The 18,489-nt window shown below is 36.0% G+C and overlaps 1 protein-coding gene across 7 annotated transcripts in view; it reads left to right on the forward strand.

Moving 5' to 3' along the window:
• The window catches only part of PPIL6 (peptidylprolyl isomerase like 6), a 34,135-nt gene that overhangs the window by 8,329 nt on the left and 7,317 nt on the right, over positions 1-18,489 (forward strand). For 4 of the 7 annotated variants that reach the window (XM_079149165.1, XM_079149169.1, XM_079149170.1 and 1 more), the window contains 3 exons: positions 1,811-1,873; positions 1,976-2,123; positions 11,676-11,732. In XM_079149165.1, the coding sequence (XP_079005291.1) occupies positions 1,811-1,873; positions 1,976-2,123; positions 11,676-11,732 (268 nt within the window). The remainder of the gene's footprint in view (positions 1-1,810; positions 1,874-1,975; positions 2,124-11,675; positions 11,733-18,489) is intronic. The other 3 variants (XM_079149166.1, XM_079149167.1, XM_079149168.1) reach the window with 3 other exon arrangements.

An 18,489-nucleotide genomic window follows, 5' to 3' on the forward strand; every position in this document is an offset into this window, starting at 1 on the left:
CCACAACCTGGTTGTCACAGGGTGGGAGAGAGGGAGAATTTGACCCCTTTAGGTTCTAGTGAGGACAGTGGAACCCTAGAGGGAGCTCCCCACTAGAAAGTGTGTTCAGATGTTAAGAACAGGGGGAAAAAAACAATAGATCCTAAAGATAGGCTAAGTCCAGATTGATTTACTGTCCATTCTGAACCAAGAAGTCAGATTTTATCCAGAAGGAAACCAAGGCAACAGAATTTTTCATAAAGAAAATGACATATATCCTCTTCGCTGTTTTGGAAAAAATTTTAGTACTGTGCCAAAGCAGACTGGTAGCAGAGTAGTCTTTTGGAAAGTTGCTGTAGTGGCATGGACTGGGAATAATGAAAGCCTGGATTAATTGGTGGCAGTGAGGATGGAGGTCCTTGATTCCAGAGAAAAGCCTGAGATGTTTTGTAGAGGATAGACTTTTCTTGCTGAGTCAAACCCAGGGACTTGTTTACTTCCAGGTTAGAACCATAAGCTAGACAAGAATGTTTATGTGTTTGGTTGCTGGTGTGTTGCATTTATTAGATCTCTTCATCAGCATTTTCAGAATTATGTACTCTTGACAACCACCTAAAGATAATCTATTGATAAACAGGGACATTCAGTCATGCCTGAATGAACCTGTTCATTTTCTCAATCAACTTTGATTTTCAGTATAACCTCTTTTTCCTCTTAAGTCTGTGAGGTTTACTATATTATGTCTCCCATTCATCAGTTATAATATTCTCTTTTATAATTAAGAACTTGTCCAGAAACCGAGAGACTCTAACAAATTAATTATAATTAGTGTTAATGTAATACTTCATGGCTGGATGCCAGATAGCACAGTATATTATTTCAGTCTTTCAATTTAAAAAAAGGTTAGAGTGACATAAATAATATGACATATTTTAAGGTGATATCATTTATGTTTCCCAGATTCTTAAGAAAGAGGTCAGGCCAAGTTATTCACCTCATTAAATAGGGGGACAGTTTGGTATATTTGAGTATGGTGTCCAAGATTTAGAACACTCCACTGGCTGTGCTGTGGCCCCCTGACTGAATTCTATAGTAATGAAGACTTGTATTTTCAGTTTGGAGGCTTCTTTAATGGGCTGGACAAAGTCTCATAAGTGGTCGTTTCTACTGGAAAAGGATACCAAGTGAAAACAAAAGCTGGAGGCATCTGTGCATGTAAGAGAATTATTGAGGATGACTCAGAAGCTCAGCCTCCTTCTCTTCCCTACCCCTAGTGTCATACCTCCTGTAGATATAGAGGCCTCATTTTTCCACTTGGAAAGCTAATCTGTGCTGTGAATGGCTCTAGCTAACTAATCTGTGCTCTGAAAATCAGAACATCTGATAACCAAATCCATAGCACTCAGGATGAATGTTTTCTCAGAACTATTCAGGAAAGAAAATAGAAGTAGAAAAGAATTCCCATCTGTTTCTTTTCCCAAAGGAACTGACCAAATCTCCCTTTCCTCATGGAATCTGTGATGTAGTGGACAGCTAGGCTTCGTGTTCTCATCTTGTGTGATCAGTTAACATTTTTCAAAGTGTCATTACTGAAGGGTTTTAAAAATGTATAATGAAAAACAAAACTTTTAAAAATATGTCATGTGGATTGTTAAGACTTAGTAAAGAAAATAAAATGACTTTTTCATTCATTTGATTTTGCGGTTGTTATTCATTGATAATGCCATTGAAGTTTTATCACTGAAAACATGTCTGCTATGTTTTTGGTCATTTCTATAACTTTCTTACAGGATATTGACCTGCATTATCTTTTTCTCTCTAATTTTAATAGCATGTTTTTGTATTCTTGGACATTAACATTAATTTTTATCCAATTGGACGCTTGATTTTTGAGGTAAGAGGATGTTGCCTTTTTAAAAAAATAATTTGGGAGGCATCTGTGATTGTTGAAAAGTTAAAACACCTAATCTTTGAAATTTTCATCTTTATTATGTAGCTATATTGTGATGCATGTCCCAAAACGTGTAAAAATTTTCAGTTCCTGTGCACAGGAAAAGCAGGATTTTCTCAAAGTGGCATAAGATTGCATTACAAAGGTTCAATTTTTCATCGAGTGGTACAGAATGGTTGGATACAAGGAGGAGGTGAGTTTAAATTCTTACATACAACTTAATTGCAAATCCAGAATTTTATTTAGCTACTTTTATAAAATGCATATAGAATTTGATATTCTTTTATTTATTAGTGTGTATATAAAATAGTGGGTTTCCGGGATCATAGCCATATGTGCATATACAAATAATGATAATAGGTATGTGCATATAAAAGAATTTGGTTAATATTACTCTCTAATAATTAGATAGTCTTAATATTAAATTTGTATTTAAAGGATGTTTATATTGCCAAATGATAAAGATATTTGTATACTTTTATATAGATCACTAATTATTTTTTTAAAAAACTTACATTAACAGGAATATTCTAAATTAAAAAGTATGGTAACTTTTTTTAAATGCTCAACTAAATACATGAAAGTACCTAGAAACACAGAACTTTTAAGAAGCATGCTAAGAGTAGAAATTTGAAAATAGAATAAATGGGAAATTGTTCATTTCTTTTTGTTGTTATTGTTGTTCAAGAATTTTTTTTTTTTTTGGAAAGGGAATAATGAGCATGCCAGGCAAATGGCAACTGGGAGCAGGCTAACATCTCAAAGAACTCCCAGCACCTGAATTTTGGAAATACAGAGTTTATAAAGGCAAAAACCACAAGAACAATTGAGGCACATGTAGGTCAGAAAGACCCTGTTGAGACAGATATTTTGAAGAGAATTGTTCTGATTACACATTTCAGAGTCATTTTGTTATACATCCGGGTCATAGTCAGGGACCAGGGACGTGCGAAGGTCCTACTGTACTGTCAACATAGATACAGCTATCAAGAGGCTGAAAAGAAAACATTGTAAGCAAGCATACAGTGGAGTCAGGTCAGAACAAAATGATGTACTTTGGGTCTTTTCCATCTCACTTTTAATTTTAAACATTCTAATGAGTCTGTAGTATACTTCATTATGGATTTAACCTGTATTTCCCTAAAGAATAATCATTTGTATTGTGCTTTCATGTGCATATTACCTCTTCATGTATTTTCAGGGAGTATTGAGATTTTTTGGCTGTATTTGAAAAAAATTGTTCATTTCTTACCAAAAACATTACCTTGTTATCAGTAAAAAGTACTATCTGAAGGATTTGGTCTTCATTTGTGTTTCTTTTCAGGTCAATCCTTCAGCTTTCCTCAGACTAGGTGCCTGATTAACAGCACAAAATTAAATTTTGGAGGGCATTTTGGAAGATATTCCATAGGGAGAAATCAGACAGCAATTTAAAAATAATTGATTTAGTGTGGAAGGAGATTTGCTTGAACTTAATGACATATGCAGAAGCTGAAACTGGTGTTTAATTTTTTAGTATGATCTGTAACATTTTGAGGCTGATGAGGGGAGTTTATTTCAAGATTTATTCCAAGCCTTTTGCATGTAATGCAGCTATTCTTTCCTCATTCTCTGCAAAATGAGATCATATCTCAAATACTGTTATCTAATCTTAATGTTTTTTTCCACTTCACATGTGGAGTTTATCTTCCCAAAGAACATAAACACAGAAAATTTTTGGAGTCTTCCTAGTCTTTTATAATATTGTTAAATGGTTTTAATTCCCCATTGGTAAACATTTTGATTATTTTCAGTTTTTTGTTTGTTAGTGTGAGACAATCCTTAAGGGAACCAATATCAGGGCTCCTAATTTTTTGAGGGGAGGGGCAGGTACCAGGGTTTGAACCCAGGAGTGCTTTACCACTGAGGGCTCCTGGTTCTGAGCCTGGCAGTGACTCTCCCAGACCAGGATCTCAGATGCTACATTTTGTTTTCTTTTTTATTAAATTCCCGCAGAGCAAGACTTGGGAAAAGTAGGTCATATTATTTGTTTGGGGTTTTTGTTTGTTTATTTATTTGCAGTAAAATTTCCAAATAGTAAAGTACATACATTTTGAGAGTGAGGCAGCCATGTTAAGAAGAGTTTGAAGAATGAGTTTGGGAGGGTTCCCTCCGCTTCTATTTCATGGAATACTTTGAGGAGTATTGGAATAAGCTCTTCTTTAAAGGTTTTGTAGAACTTGGCTGAGAACCCATCTGGTCCCGGACTTTTCTTTGTTTGTAGGCTTTTGATGATCTCTTCTATTTCATTGCTTGAAAGTGATTTATTTAAGTTGTGTATGTCCTCCTCGTTCAGTTTAGGTAATTCATATGTCTCTAGAAACTTGTTGATGTCTTCGAGGTTTTCTGTTTTGTTGGAGTATAGATTTTCAAAATAGCTTCTAATTATGTTTTGTATTTCACTCGTGTCTGTTGTGATATTTCCTTGTTCATTCCAAATTTTAGTAATTTGAGTTTTCTCCCTCTTTGTTAGTGTGGCTAAGGTTTATCAATTTTCTTTATGTTTTCAAAGAACCAACTATTTATTTTGTTAATTTTTCCGATTGTTTCTTTTGTTTCAATTTCGTTGATTTCGGCTCTGATTTTAACTATTTCCTGTCTTCTACTACTTTTGGTGTTGGTCTGCTCTTCTTTTTCTAGGGCTTTGAGCTGTAGTGTTAAGTCGTTTATTTGTTGATTTCTACTTCTTTTGTTGAATGCACCCCATGAAATAAATCTTCCTCTAAGTACTGCTTTCATAGTGTCCCAGAGATTTTGATATGATGTGTCTTTGTTCTCGTTTACTTCTAAAAATTTTTTTATTTCCCTCCTGATGTCTTCTGTTATCCATTCATCATATAATAGTGTATTATATAATCTCCAGGTATTGGAGAAGTTTTTCTTTTTTATTCTGTCATTTATTTCTAATTTCAATCCATTATGATCTGATAGAGTACAAGGTAGTATCTCTATCTTCTTATATTTGCTAACAGTAGCTTTGTGGCATAAAACATGGTCTATTTTAGAGAAGGATCCATGTGCTGCTGAGAAGAAAGTGTATTCGTTCTTTGTTGGATGGTATATTCTATATAAGTCGGTTAAGTCTAATTGTTGATTGTGTTATTGAGATCTATGGTTTCTTTATTCAATTTTTGTTTGGACAATCTATCCAGTGGTGAGAGAGGTGTGTTAAAATCGCCTAGTATTATTGTGTTGTGGTCTATTTGATTTCTGGAATTGAGAAGGATTTGTTTGACGTACATGGATGAGCCAATGTTCGGGGCATAGATGTTTATGATCGTTATGTCTTGCTGATTTATGCTTCCCTTAAGCAGTATGTAATGTCCTTCTTTATCCCTTCTGACTAGTTTTGGCTTGAAGTCCACATTATCTGAAATGAGGATGGATACTCCAGCTTTTTTGCTGTGTCCATGTGCATGATATGTTTTTTCCCATCTTTTCACCTTTAGTCTATGGGTATCTCTTTCTATGAGATGAGTCTCTTGCAGGCAGCAAATTGTTGGATTTTTCTTTTTAATCCATTCTGCCAGTCTATGTCTTTTGATTGATGAGTTCAGGCCATTAACATTCAGGGTTATTATTGTGATATGATTTGTATTCCCAGTCATTTGACTCATTTTTGACATGATTTGGTTTCCCCTTTATTTGGCTATTCCTTTAGGCTCGTTCATCCTGTTGCTGATTTGCATCGTTGTTTTTCATCTCTTCCTCATGGAATATTTTGCTGAGAATGTTCTGCAATGCTGGCTTTCTTTTGTTTATCATGGAAGGATCTTATTTCATCATCAAATCTGAAAGTTAAGTTTTGCTGGGTATAAGATTCTTGGTTGGCATCCATTTTCTTTCAGGGCTTGGTAAATGTTGTTCCAGGCCCTTCTAGCTTTTAGGGTCTGGATTGAAAAATCTGCTGATATTCTTATTGGTTTTCCCCTGAATGTAATCTGATTCTTTTCTCTCGCGGCCTTTAAAATTCTGTCTTTATTTTGTATGTTAGGTATTTTCATAATAATGTGCCTTGGTGTGGGTCTGTTGTAATTTTGTATATTTGGAGTCCTATAAGCCTCTTGTACTTGGTTTTCCATTTCATTCTTCAGATTTGGGAAATTTTCTGATATTATTTCATTGAATAGATTGTTCATTCCTTTGGTTTTTTTCTCTAAGCCTTCCTCAATCCCAATAATTCTTAAATTTGGCCTTTTCGTGATATCCCATAATTCTTGTAGATTCTGTTCATGATTTCTTACCATCTTTTCTGTTTGGTCAACTTTGTTTTCAAGATTAAATATTTTGTCTTCAATATCTGAGGTTCTGTCTTCCAGGTGTTCTATCCTATTGGTATGCTTTCTATGGAGTTTTTAACTTGGTTTATTGTTTCTTTCGTTTCAAGGATTTCTGTTTGTTTGTTTTTCAGTATCTCTAACTCTTTATTGAAATGATCTCTTGCTTCCCGTATTTGCTCCTTTAGCCAATATCACCCTGATACCTAAACCAGACAGAGACACATCAAGGAAAGAAAATTTCAGACCAATATCCTTAATGAACATCAATGCAAAAATTCTCAACAAAATTTTAGCAAATTGCATATGAAAATATATTAAAAAGATAGTGCACCACGATCAAGTGGGTTTTATCCCAGGGATGCAAGGTTGGTTCAACATCTGGAAATCAATAAATGTCATTCACCATATCAAAAGACTAAAAGTTAAGAATCACATGATTATTTCAATAGATGCAGAAAAAGCATTTGATAAAATACAGCATCTCTTCATGCTCAAAACACTAGAAAAAAATTGGGGTAGTGGGAACATTCCTTAACATTGTAAAGACCATCTACGCTAAGCCCATGGCCAATATCATTCTAAATGGTGAAAAACTGAAAGCATTTCCCCTAAAAACTGGAACAAGGCAGGGATGCCCTCTTTCACCACTTCTATTCAATATCATTCTTGAGACTCTAGCCAGAGCAATTAGACAAACCAAAGAAATTAAAGGGATACGAATTGGAAAAGAGGAACTCAAACTATCCCTGTTCGCTGATGACATGATTATATATTTAGAGGAACCTGGAAATTCCACCAGAAAACTCTTAGAACTCATAAGTGAATTCAGTAAAGTAGCAGGATATAAGATCAATGCACATAAATCCAATGCATTTTTATACATAAGTGATGAATCTTCAGAAAGAGAAATTAGGAAAACTACCCCATTCACAATAGCATCGAAAAAAATAAAATACTTGGGAATCAATCTCACAAAAGAGGTGAAAGACCTCTACAATGAGAACTACAGAACACTAAAGAAAGAAATTAAAGAAAACCTTAGAAGATGGAAAGATCTCCCATGTTCTTGGATAGGCAGAATTGATATTGTCAAAATGGCCATACTACCAAAAGTGCTATACAGATTCAATGCAATTCCAATTAAAATCCCAATGATGTACCTTACAGAAATAGAGCAAGCAATTATGAAATTCATCTGGAAGAATAAGAAACCCAGAATAGCTAAAGCAATCCTCAGTAGAAAGAGCGAAGCAGGGGGTATCGCAATACCAGATCTTCAACTCTACTACAAAGCAATAGTAACAAAAACGGCATGGTATTGGTACCGAAATAGACAGGTAGATCAATGGTACAGAATAGAGGACATGGACACAAACCCAAATAAATACAATTTTCTCATACTATACAAAGGTGCCAAAAATATGCAATGGAGAAAAGATAGCCTCTTCAACAAATGGTGCTGGGAAAACTGGAAATCCATATGCAACAGAATGAAACTAAATCCCTATCTCTCACCCTGCACAAAACTCAACTCAAAATGGATCAAGGACCTTGAAATCAGACCAGAGACCTTGCATCTTATAGAAGAAAAAGTAGGTCCAAACCTTCAACTTGTTGGCTTAGGATCAGACTTCCTTAACAGGACTCCTATAGCCCAAGAAATAAAAGCAAGAATCAACAACTGGGATAGATTCAAACTAAAAAGCTTTCTCTCAGCAAAGGAAACTATCAGTAATGTGAAGAGAGAGCCGACAGAGTGGGAGAATATCTTTGCCACTCATACTTCAGATAGAGCGCTAATTTCCAGAATCTATAAAGAACTCAAAAAACTCTACACCAAGAATACAAATATCCAGTCAACAAATGGGCTAAGGAAATGAACAGACACTTCACAGAAGAAGATGTACAAGCAATCATCAGATATATGAAAAAATGTTCAACCTCTCTAGTAATAAGAGAAATGCAAATCAAAACTACCCTAAGATTTCATCTCACCCCAATTAGAATGGCGATTATCAAGAATACAAGCAACAATAGGTGTTGGCGAGGATGTGGGGAAAAAGGTACACTCATACATTGCTGGTGGGGCTGCAAATTAGTGTAGCCACTCTGGAAAGCAGTATGGAGATTCCTCAGAAAGCTTGGAATGGAACCACCATTTGACCAGCTATCCCACTCCTTGGCCTATACCCAAAGGACTTAAAATCAGCATACTACAGAGATATAGCCACATCAATGTTCATAGCTGCTCAATTCACAATAGCCAGATTGTGGAACCAACCTAGATGCCCTTCAGTTGATGAATGGATAAAGAAACTGTGGCATATATATACAATGGAATATTACTCCGCCATGAAGAATGATAAAATTATGGCATTTGCAGGAAAATGGATGAAATTGTAGGATATCATGCTAAGTGAGATAAGCCAATCTCAAAAAACCAAAGGACGAATGATCTCGCTGATAAGCGGATTAGGAGATATAAGGGGGGGTAGGAAGGTTTAGCGTTAGGGTTAGGGTTAGGTTTAGGTGGTAAGAATGGAGGAAGGAAGGACTGTATAGAGGGAAAAGAGGGGTGGGAGGGGTGGGGGGGAAGGGGAAAAATAACAGAATGAATCAAACAACATTGCCCTATGTAAATTTATGATTTTTAATTAAAATAAATTTTAAAAAAAGAATAGTTTGAAGAAAATGAGATTGCTAGAGTCACATCTAAACTTTGATATACATGTAAGTTGTACCACCTTAGATATGCACTTGGCATCTCTGAATCAATGGGGATAATTATAATAATATTACAGGTAGTGGTAAGAATTCAGTAACATGGTGAATTGAAAGTGCCAAGCTGTGTAACAGTGAATCCCACTATTACATATAATTATAATGCCCAATAAAAAAATGTGGGAAAACAAAAGTGCCAAACTCTGGAAATGGGTTCCTTCAGATGTTGCCTCTGGGGCAATAGAATTAGGGAGCATAGGAGCTAAATGTGGTTTTGTGTCATGCCTTAGGATGCTTCTAGGCACTGTTACATACTCTTCAGGACCAACAGGCCCTACATGATCCACACTGCCCACCTCCCCACCTCCATCTTACTATCTTTTGACATCTCCCTCTTGCTCGCTGTGCTTCACATACGAGCTCCTCTGCTGTTCCTTAAGCACATCAAGCACAAGTGGGCCTTGAGGTCTTTTGTTTTGACACACTCCATCCAGTTGTACCTGCAGATATATCCCTTTGTTCACCAGCTTATCTGAGTTTTGCCCAGAGTGCATCTCAGCACCCTATTTAAAACTGCCACTTTATGGGGCTGGGGTTGTGGCTTAGTGGTAAAGCACTTGCCTAGCATGTGTGAAACTTTGGGTTCGATCCTCAGCATGACATAAAAATAAATAAAATGAAGTTATTGCGTCATGTATAGCTAAAAATATTCAAAAAACCCTGCCACTTTCTTCTCCACATACCTGTCCTCACCCCTTCCTTTTCACTTTCCTAAACCTTTCCTCTGCTTTATCTTTCTTCATAGTGTTTTTCACCATTGAACATTATAATAGTATGTACAACATTTCTTAGACATGCAATTATATGAACTTACTATTATAAGACATTTGTTTAATATCTGTTTCTCTTCCCTAGAATATACATTCGATGAGGGTAGAGATTTTTATCTACTTAGTTCACTCTTGCATTTTGTGTTCTAGCTAGAATAGTACCTAGCATATTCTAGGTAGTTAACATTTGTTGAAAGAATGAATGAAGAAATGAAGAAATACTTGAACAGGAAACACATTCTCTTCATTTCGAAAGTACCAAGTTACAGAAAATACCAAGTCATTGTATCACTTTGGTAAAATTCCCCTCTGTGATTCCCATGAGGCCTACTGCCTTCAGAAGGGTCTCAAGATGTAATTTAATACATTTTATTATTATCACCATCGTGTTGAACATTATGAAGATGATGATGGTAAATGGATGCATTCTATATTCATGGAATTCTGTACTGTAGTGGCAGTTACTGGTTAATGAGCTTGCCACCCTACATCATTTCATTTAAACCTCAGAGCCACCTGTGAGGCAGTAACCAGTACCTCATTTATACAGGTGAGGAAAGAGGCTTGGAGAAAGTAACTAATGTCAAGATTTCAGCCATAAACATCTGACTTCAAATTTACTTTTAGCCATTATTTGGCATCTCTAAATTTGTTGTCAGAGGTATAGAAATAATATCAAATATACAAGACTGAATTCAAGTGGTGGGTTACAGCCCCCCAAAATAATAGCAAGTACTGATTGAAATGGTGTCAACATAAAACACTCACCTGGGAGACAAGAGGAACTTTGGGGAGTGTAGGGTAGATGAGGCAAGGGAATTAGGTACTGACTGATGTTAGGTAAGTTAGAGGGGGAAAGGAATCCCTGGGCAGATTTTGCCTTAACAAAGCAAACTAGGATCCAAAGGATTGGAGATAGGGAACCTTAACTTCCCCATTTCCAGATTTAGACTTCAGCCATTACACATCCATTTGGAACTTTAAATCGAGTAGGGTTTTAGACTTATCAGTTAACCTCTGTATAACTTAAATACTACATTCCCTTTTCCAAATAAATTCTCTCCACATGCTTGCTGTTGTATCAGATTTCTTTAAAATATAGCATGGATTGATCTTACTTGGCTAAAATAGTCCTTCAAAAAAGGTTCGTTTAACATTATTAAAAGAAGGGGGTGGATCAGAATACTGAATGAATACTGATGGGGAGGCTGGGAAGAAAAGACATGCCTCCCTTTCAACTGTGGACAGATATAAAATAACTTGTGCCTGGAGTCTTTTTGTAATGGGAGCATTGCCTAAGCCAAAATATGCATGTCATATAAATACCTAAGAGAACTTCATTACATTATAAGTTTTTTTTTTATTTCTAAAATACTAGGGAAAACAAAGAAGTTATCATTACAAGGTAACTATAGGAATGAAAATTTGAACATGTATTCTTTTTAGAGCACTTATTTTTATTCGTACTATAAAAAGAACTTACTCTTCCTATTTCATCCTCCTACTTTAATCTCCCTGTTTCTCTGTAAAGCAAGGCAGCCTATGGAATAACTCATAAAGTAAGAAGAATTTATGTGAACAATTTCTTTAAATCATGAGCACAATGATAACAATACTTCATTATGTCAAAGGTTTTACATTGTAGTTTAAGCTACCTCAGAGAGTTAGTATAAGAACAAAATGGAATTCTGAAATTAAAAATGATTTAAAAATACACTTGAAGTTATTATGGTAAAATTTTTAATTAAACAGGTGACTTACTCTAGACATTGGTAAAAGCATAATCATAATTTGAAGCATCTTTTCCCCACCTGTCATTACTGTACCTAACCTTTTTTAACCTCAAAGTTCTGTTTACTTCCTGTTATTTCTTAGACATAGTAGCGGGAAGAGGAGATAATGGAGAGTCTATTTATGGACCAACATTTGAAGGTATGTGTCTTAAACATCTAGTTCTCTTAAATTTGAATAATCAACTAATACTTGACTGACAAATTTAAAGACACATAGACTAGATTTTTTAAAACTCCATATAAGATAGTGTTGGGAATATATATATATATATCAGGATATATAAATATATGTAAATATGTATATATCATAAATATTAATGTAACATTAATATATGATGTACATATACATATATTATTTTATATACATATAATATTATATACATACAGTTAAAAATTATAAGGAGAAGGCTGGTCCAGAACAGCTTTGAAAACATATTTTATTTTACTTGCCTAATTATATTATTTCTTTATCCAGGATAAATCCCAGTGTATTAGCTACCTCATGTTCTAACAATGACGAGAATGCTATGAAAGGTTACTAGGGTCATGGCAAAAGGCCTCAGAAGTCAATTTGAAGAGGCTCTCACTAACCAAAGATGGAGTAATTTGAGCTTCAAAAAGAATAGTAATAGCAATTGATCAAAACCCATCAAGTATTTTAATCCATGAGTTTGTAATGATAATAAATTATTAAATAAAGCCTAATTGGTTACCTTTGGGAGAATGATTGGAAAAGAATTCATTATCCTGAAAACTTCTAAAAACAGAAAAAAATCAATTATTTTTCCTGCCTTTCCTATATGAACTGTACCAAATTGCAAATAAGGGAAAACATCTCTTTTTAAAAGTATTCCAATTAATAAATGAATAGCACCACTTTTGCTGCCCACAGTGATAATGTGTGTAGGCATTTGCCACATCAATATCTCTTAATGTCCCAAATCAGAGATAAACAAATCAGCGACACTCTGTTCCTTCTGTTGAAAGAACACACTACCAAAGGGACAGAACATGAACCTGATTCTCTGGACCCAGCCAATGTTCCAGAAATACAATCAGTTCCATTATAATGTGACATATATTCCAAAGAAATCTTTGCACCATGCAACACCATGCAGTAAACCATAGATAAAAATTTATGGGAAAAATGAAGTCACAAAAACCAAACAGTAACCTTTAAAAAAAAAAGGAACATTCTTTTTCATGTATTAAATGATCAAGAAACATAAATATTATTAAAAATTTAGGATTTGACCTTGAAAAAGACCTGAATTTTGTAGAGGTGGGTGTGGGAAAAGGTGATGCTTTTGAGTAATTTGGTCAGAGTGGAAGGAGGGTTTTTGGAGATCAGAAAACCAGAAGTGGGTGGGTGGGTGGGTGTTGGGACCACAGCCCAGTTGTGGTAGGATAGTGGGATAAGTTGCCGAGAGACCAGAGAAAATAACCTGGAAATGGCATATAAAACATCAGGTTTATTGGAAAATGTTTATGCAGAAGGTCCAGTGGTAACAGGCTGGACCCTAGCACCTCTGTCCCTCACAGTGCTTCACCAAATAGAGCCTTCATCCCTCACAAAACTATTCCAGAAAGTTTACTGTGATAGACTGAACCGAGTACCTCTATCCTTCGTGGTACTGTGCCAAACAGCACCTCTGTCCCTAGTAACACCTTATTCAGTGTCAGTGGGCTGGATGAGTAGTACTTATCCTCTCCACAGTGCCCTCAGTTCTAAACCAGTTACCTCAGGGAGAGGGATTTTTTAAGTTAGGCTACAGAAACAGTGACATCATTAGTTTGCTTTGTTCCTTGTGTAACCAACATTCCAAGGAGCAGTTGTCCTGGGATACATGCAAGAAAGCCATTCCTACAGATAACACTAATTTACCCTATTTGCAATATACATGAGAAAGAGTCATTGTCCTTCAAGATAGTATTTATCTGGATGTTCCAGTTCAGGCCCACTTATATTGCTTTCCTTACTTGGTTAGGTTATTGGGAATGGAAAGGGGCATTTCAGGGACATGAGGCTTTACTGTTTACTGTTTACTTTTAAGGATGACACAGTGGGGCTCATAACTCCCCCTGAATTCGCTAGTAAATGACTGAAATGTGTTATGTTCCTATGTGGCTCCGCCCAGCTGGGTACAGTTTTTATTCACCTTGTGTTTCTCAAGGAGGAAGCACAGTAAACAGGTGAAATTCATGGTGCTAACATATCCATCAAGTTGAAACAATTTTGCATTTTAAAACAAGTGTTATAGCAGAGCTGATAGGACAGGACAGAGAAACACTCATCTTTCCATCACTATGACAGAATATCTGAGATAATCAACTTAAAAGGAGGAAAAGTTTAGTTGGCTCCTGGTTTCAAAGGTTTCTAGTCCATGGTTGGAGGGACCCATTGCTTTGGGGCCTATGACAAGGCAATACATCATGGTAGGAGCATATGGTGGCTCAAAGCTGCTCACCTCATGGCAGCTGGGAAATGTGTATGTGTACGTGAGAGAGAGAAAAATAGATATTGGACCTAAGGTCCCATATTCCTCTCAAAGCCATGCCTTCATATCTCCAGTGATCTAAATTTCTTCAACTAGATTCAGAGATTCCACCAGCACACAGAGGTGAATATTCATGAGGGACATTTGAGGTCCAAACTATAGTAATGGAAATTGTACCACGTGTGTGAAATCAGAAAACTAAAGACTCGGAGACATTCTAGGGGTTACATAGCTCAGGTTCTTTAATAAAGTATAGAGAAATGACAGGGATTGAGGTAGAACCTGAAGATTAAAAGAGGTTTAAGAGGCATACCAAGTCTTTATTTCAGTGCTGGGGATCAAACCTTGAGTTTTGTGCATGTTAGATAAATACTCTGTCCCAAGCTACATCCCCAGCTTAACAAGTCTTTTAAAATGGGAAAGACCAAACTTTAGTGCACAGGGATGCACACTTGGATGATAAAACTGCTATATAAGGAAACATTATGGGCTGGGGATGTAGCTCAGTGGTAGAGTGCTTGCCTAGCATGTGTAAGACCCTGGGTTTGATCCCCAGCACTTAAAAAAAAAAAAAAAGTGTTGAGGGGCGGACACTATGTTCATGATTTTATAAAAGTCCAGGGAATGGTTATTTTAGGTGAGAGAGGGGTTTGACAAGGAACTTTGGGGGAGGCTAGTAAACTTCCTTTCTCAGTCAGAGTGGTAGTTAAAAGGATGTTTGCTTTATACTTGCTCTAACTAAACATCAGTTTTCTTTGAGTTTTGTGTTTGTATTTTAATAATGAAAAGGCTTTTTACAAATCTCAATGGCCACATTACAAGGGAAAAGTAATAGCTTATTTTTTTTAATTGGTTCGAAGACACCTTTATGAAATAAAAACATGCAAGAAACACCATTTATATATTCACAAAATGTTCGACTCCTAGGCTGGTGCCTGCATGGTGCTAGGATCTGAGAAAACAAAGTCCATATGACCAAGTTCCTTCCTTGAAGAATGTCTGTGTTTTCATGTAGACAGATGCTTAAACAGATACAGATGCCACCCCCAGTTGCTATTATGGAGGAAAGAACTGAATTCTGTGAGAAAAGAAAGAATAACTACTGGGGACTATTGGAGGTGGCAGCACAGGGAAGCTGGTGGGATGGGTCTTAAAATAAGACACTACAGATGGGAAAGGACTCTTCTGGAAGCTTTCCTGGCCTCCTTCATCCTTGATGAGAATCCACCAAACCTCCCAACACCATGCCACAATCAGATCACCCAAACTCTATGTGCTCAGTGGTGCAGCCTCAGAACATGGGCCTCCTGCTCCATGGGGGATTGGTCTCTGACAATATTCTATTGATTGTCCCCAGCTTCCATTCTTAGACTATTTGGTATGCGGTCAGCCAGTGGAGGCCTTGCTATCTTGCTGGCAGCCATGGAGGTCCAGTGTGTTCAGCAAAGCCTTTGTAGCTCTACTTGGTCTGGCGGCACAAAATTAGAAAAAGTTCAGTAAGCAACCAAGTGAAAGGGAGCGATGTTCCAGAGGGAAAGATGAATGTCTGTGAAAAAAAGAGCAAGGCTAATCCTGGAAACAGCTAAAGCTGAGTTCCCTCTCCTTTCACCTGCCTGGGGAATGTTAATATGGTGGATAGCCAGGCTTTCCATTGCTTTTCTCTCATTGAACCCTCTTTCCAAAACATGCAGAATTAAAGTCCAGGACTTGTTAAAAGAATCACAACCACAAAACTTAACTTTTTTTAAGCATAAAATGATGAATTTTAAAAGAATTGAATAATATTATATAATTTTAGTTAGATGATTGTTGTATAAACCGGTTAATCTTTTTTTGTTTGTTTGTTTGTTTTTTTGTTTTTGTGTGTGTTTTTTTCTTTTTTTAACTTGGAGAGTCTGTTTTGCTTCATTTGGGGGATTTTTTGCCTTTTGTGGTGCTGGGGATTGAACCCAGGTCCTTGAGTATGCTAGGTTCTACCACTGAGCTGCATCCCCTGCTCTGTTTTACTTTATTTTAAAACAAAACTTTAAAAATGCTAAATAAGTAGCTTCTCTTTTTACTTAGGCAAATTTCATCTGTTGGGTTGTCTCTGATTGTTCCATGCTTGCTTTATCCTTGGCATACACACTCAGGGAGAATAGACTCAATTCAAACCTGTCTACAGGAGAGTGGTCTGATACCTTACCAAATAGAAAGTAAAAATCCCTCTTCTTGGACTGCTGCCTTATTTTGGTAAGCCAAAAGAGATTCAGCCCCCTCAGCAGTGCCACTGATTGCCATAGGGTTCATTTTTTCTGTCTCTGCAGTATAAAGCAATTTCATTAACTGAATTAGGAAAAAACCCAGGAACTTTACATTAATAAATATTTTTTTTTTTAAATGTGTGAATTTCAAAGCTTAGAGGTTCACAGGAACTTGTAGAGAATTGTAAGGAGGCTGAAGGAAAGAAGAGTGCTTGGTAAAATTGAAATATACAAAGAGAAAAAAATGAAAAATAAAAATAAAAACAAAGGAAAAAAAGAATTATAGAGAGTTGGGCAAATGAGAACCATTTAGAGACATGGCAAAACAAAACTGATCTTTGCATTGTAATATTTTAGGTCTGTAAAGCTATTTAGAGTGAATAGAAGTCTTACACATAATTTCATTAGGAAAAAAAAAACTTTTTTAAACATTTGTTTTTCTTTTTTTGAGACAGAGTCCTGCTATGTTGTCCAGGGTGGTCTTAAACTCATGGGATCCTCCTGCCTCAGCTTCCCAAATAACTGGGACTGTAGACATGCATTACCACACCTGATCCTCACACATAATTTCATTTGATTTAGTCACAGTAATACAGAGTAGACCTGACTATGGCATGACCCTAGCTGTAGCATGATCACTGGGCACCACTGGGCAGTTCCCCTTGGCCCCACTGTCACTGCCTGTGTGGAAACAGCATAGCTTTAAGTTCCTAAGATTCACAACAACATTCTGTATTTATCCTTCGTCTTTTTTTTTTTTTTTTTTTTTTGGGTGGTGCTGAGGATTGAACCCAGGTCCTTGTGCTTGTACATGTGAGGCAAGCACTCTTATCAACTGAGCTATATACCCAGCCCCAGAATTTTGCTATTTATACAATCCATAAAATAGTCATTTAGTTTCTCACTTATTTTTTTAGGTCTGTGTATTTTAGCTTTGTAAATCAGGAATTTCCCACATCTTTATGAACATACTCTTTTGTCTTTTTATAGCAATGGTTTTCAAATTATCCTCTAAGGAGTTCCACAGGGTCCTGAGCAAGTGTCTTCAGGCAGTCAGAGGGCTCTAGTGGCTCTTTTCTAAAAAAAAAAAAAAAAAAAAATCTGTTTTATACATGGGCTTCCACACAAGTAGCATTTTTTAAAAAAAATATTATGATTTACTGCTTTAAAAGTTCCCCATAATCATATAATTTTTGGTAAAGTGTTACATCTCTATAAATTTTCTCTCCTGGTACTTACAGAATATAAGAAAAATTAATCATAATATCTAAGAGCAAATGATAAATACCAGTTTTTACAAAACACTCTGAATCTTTGCATTGGACAGATTTTCCATTCCACATGATTTTCTATTAATGGATTATTTTTTTCCATTGAAATGATGATGGGGCATTAATATGATTATATAGACTCATTTGTACCAAAAGGTCTTATTTGCATTTCATAAAATTTCAGAAATCGTTATCCAGTTTAAAATTTAAGAAACTAAAAGAGCCACCGCCAACATGGCTGCTTTACTTAGTCTGCTTTGTTTGGAACTTAAAAATAATAACAGCAAATGCAGTTTAATAAAATCTTACTGACAGTTAATATTCATATCCCTCAATTATTCTCAGAACTCTATATAGTTATTGAGTGAAAACGCTTATTGAATTTATCATGTTATGTCTTTTGGTATATTTGAGCTTGGAGGCAAAGCGGGGCATGGTTCTTCCTGAAAATGGTAGCCTGAAAACACTGTACATTCTTTTTACTTGTTAACATTCCACTAAAAATCCCCCATCACTTTCCACAAAATCTTGATCAACCCATGTAAAGATTGAGATTAAAATTTATTGGAAGAAAAGTAAAAATAAGCCTAAATTAATTTCTTCATCATCAACATTTAGGGCTGGTTAATGTGCTAGGGTCCTATAACAAAAGCTAAAATGAGACAAGGGCCCCTGGCTTCCCACAGAAGAGAGGAAACACCTGTCAACCAATGACCAGTGACTACGCAGAGTATGTGTAGGATGCTATGTGGGAAGGGATAGGCCCAGGAGAGACTTCTCAGAAGTGATGTTTTTAACAACCACATTGGTCATCTGAATGAAATACTGCTGAGAAAACAATACAAGAAAGTGTGTTGACCTGTATTTGTAAGCAAATATGCTTC

The sequence above is a fragment of the Sciurus vulgaris genome (assembly GCF_902686455.1).
Source record: "Sciurus vulgaris genome assembly, chromosome: 7".
Taxonomy (NCBI): Eukaryota; Metazoa; Chordata; class Mammalia; order Rodentia; family Sciuridae; genus Sciurus; species Sciurus vulgaris.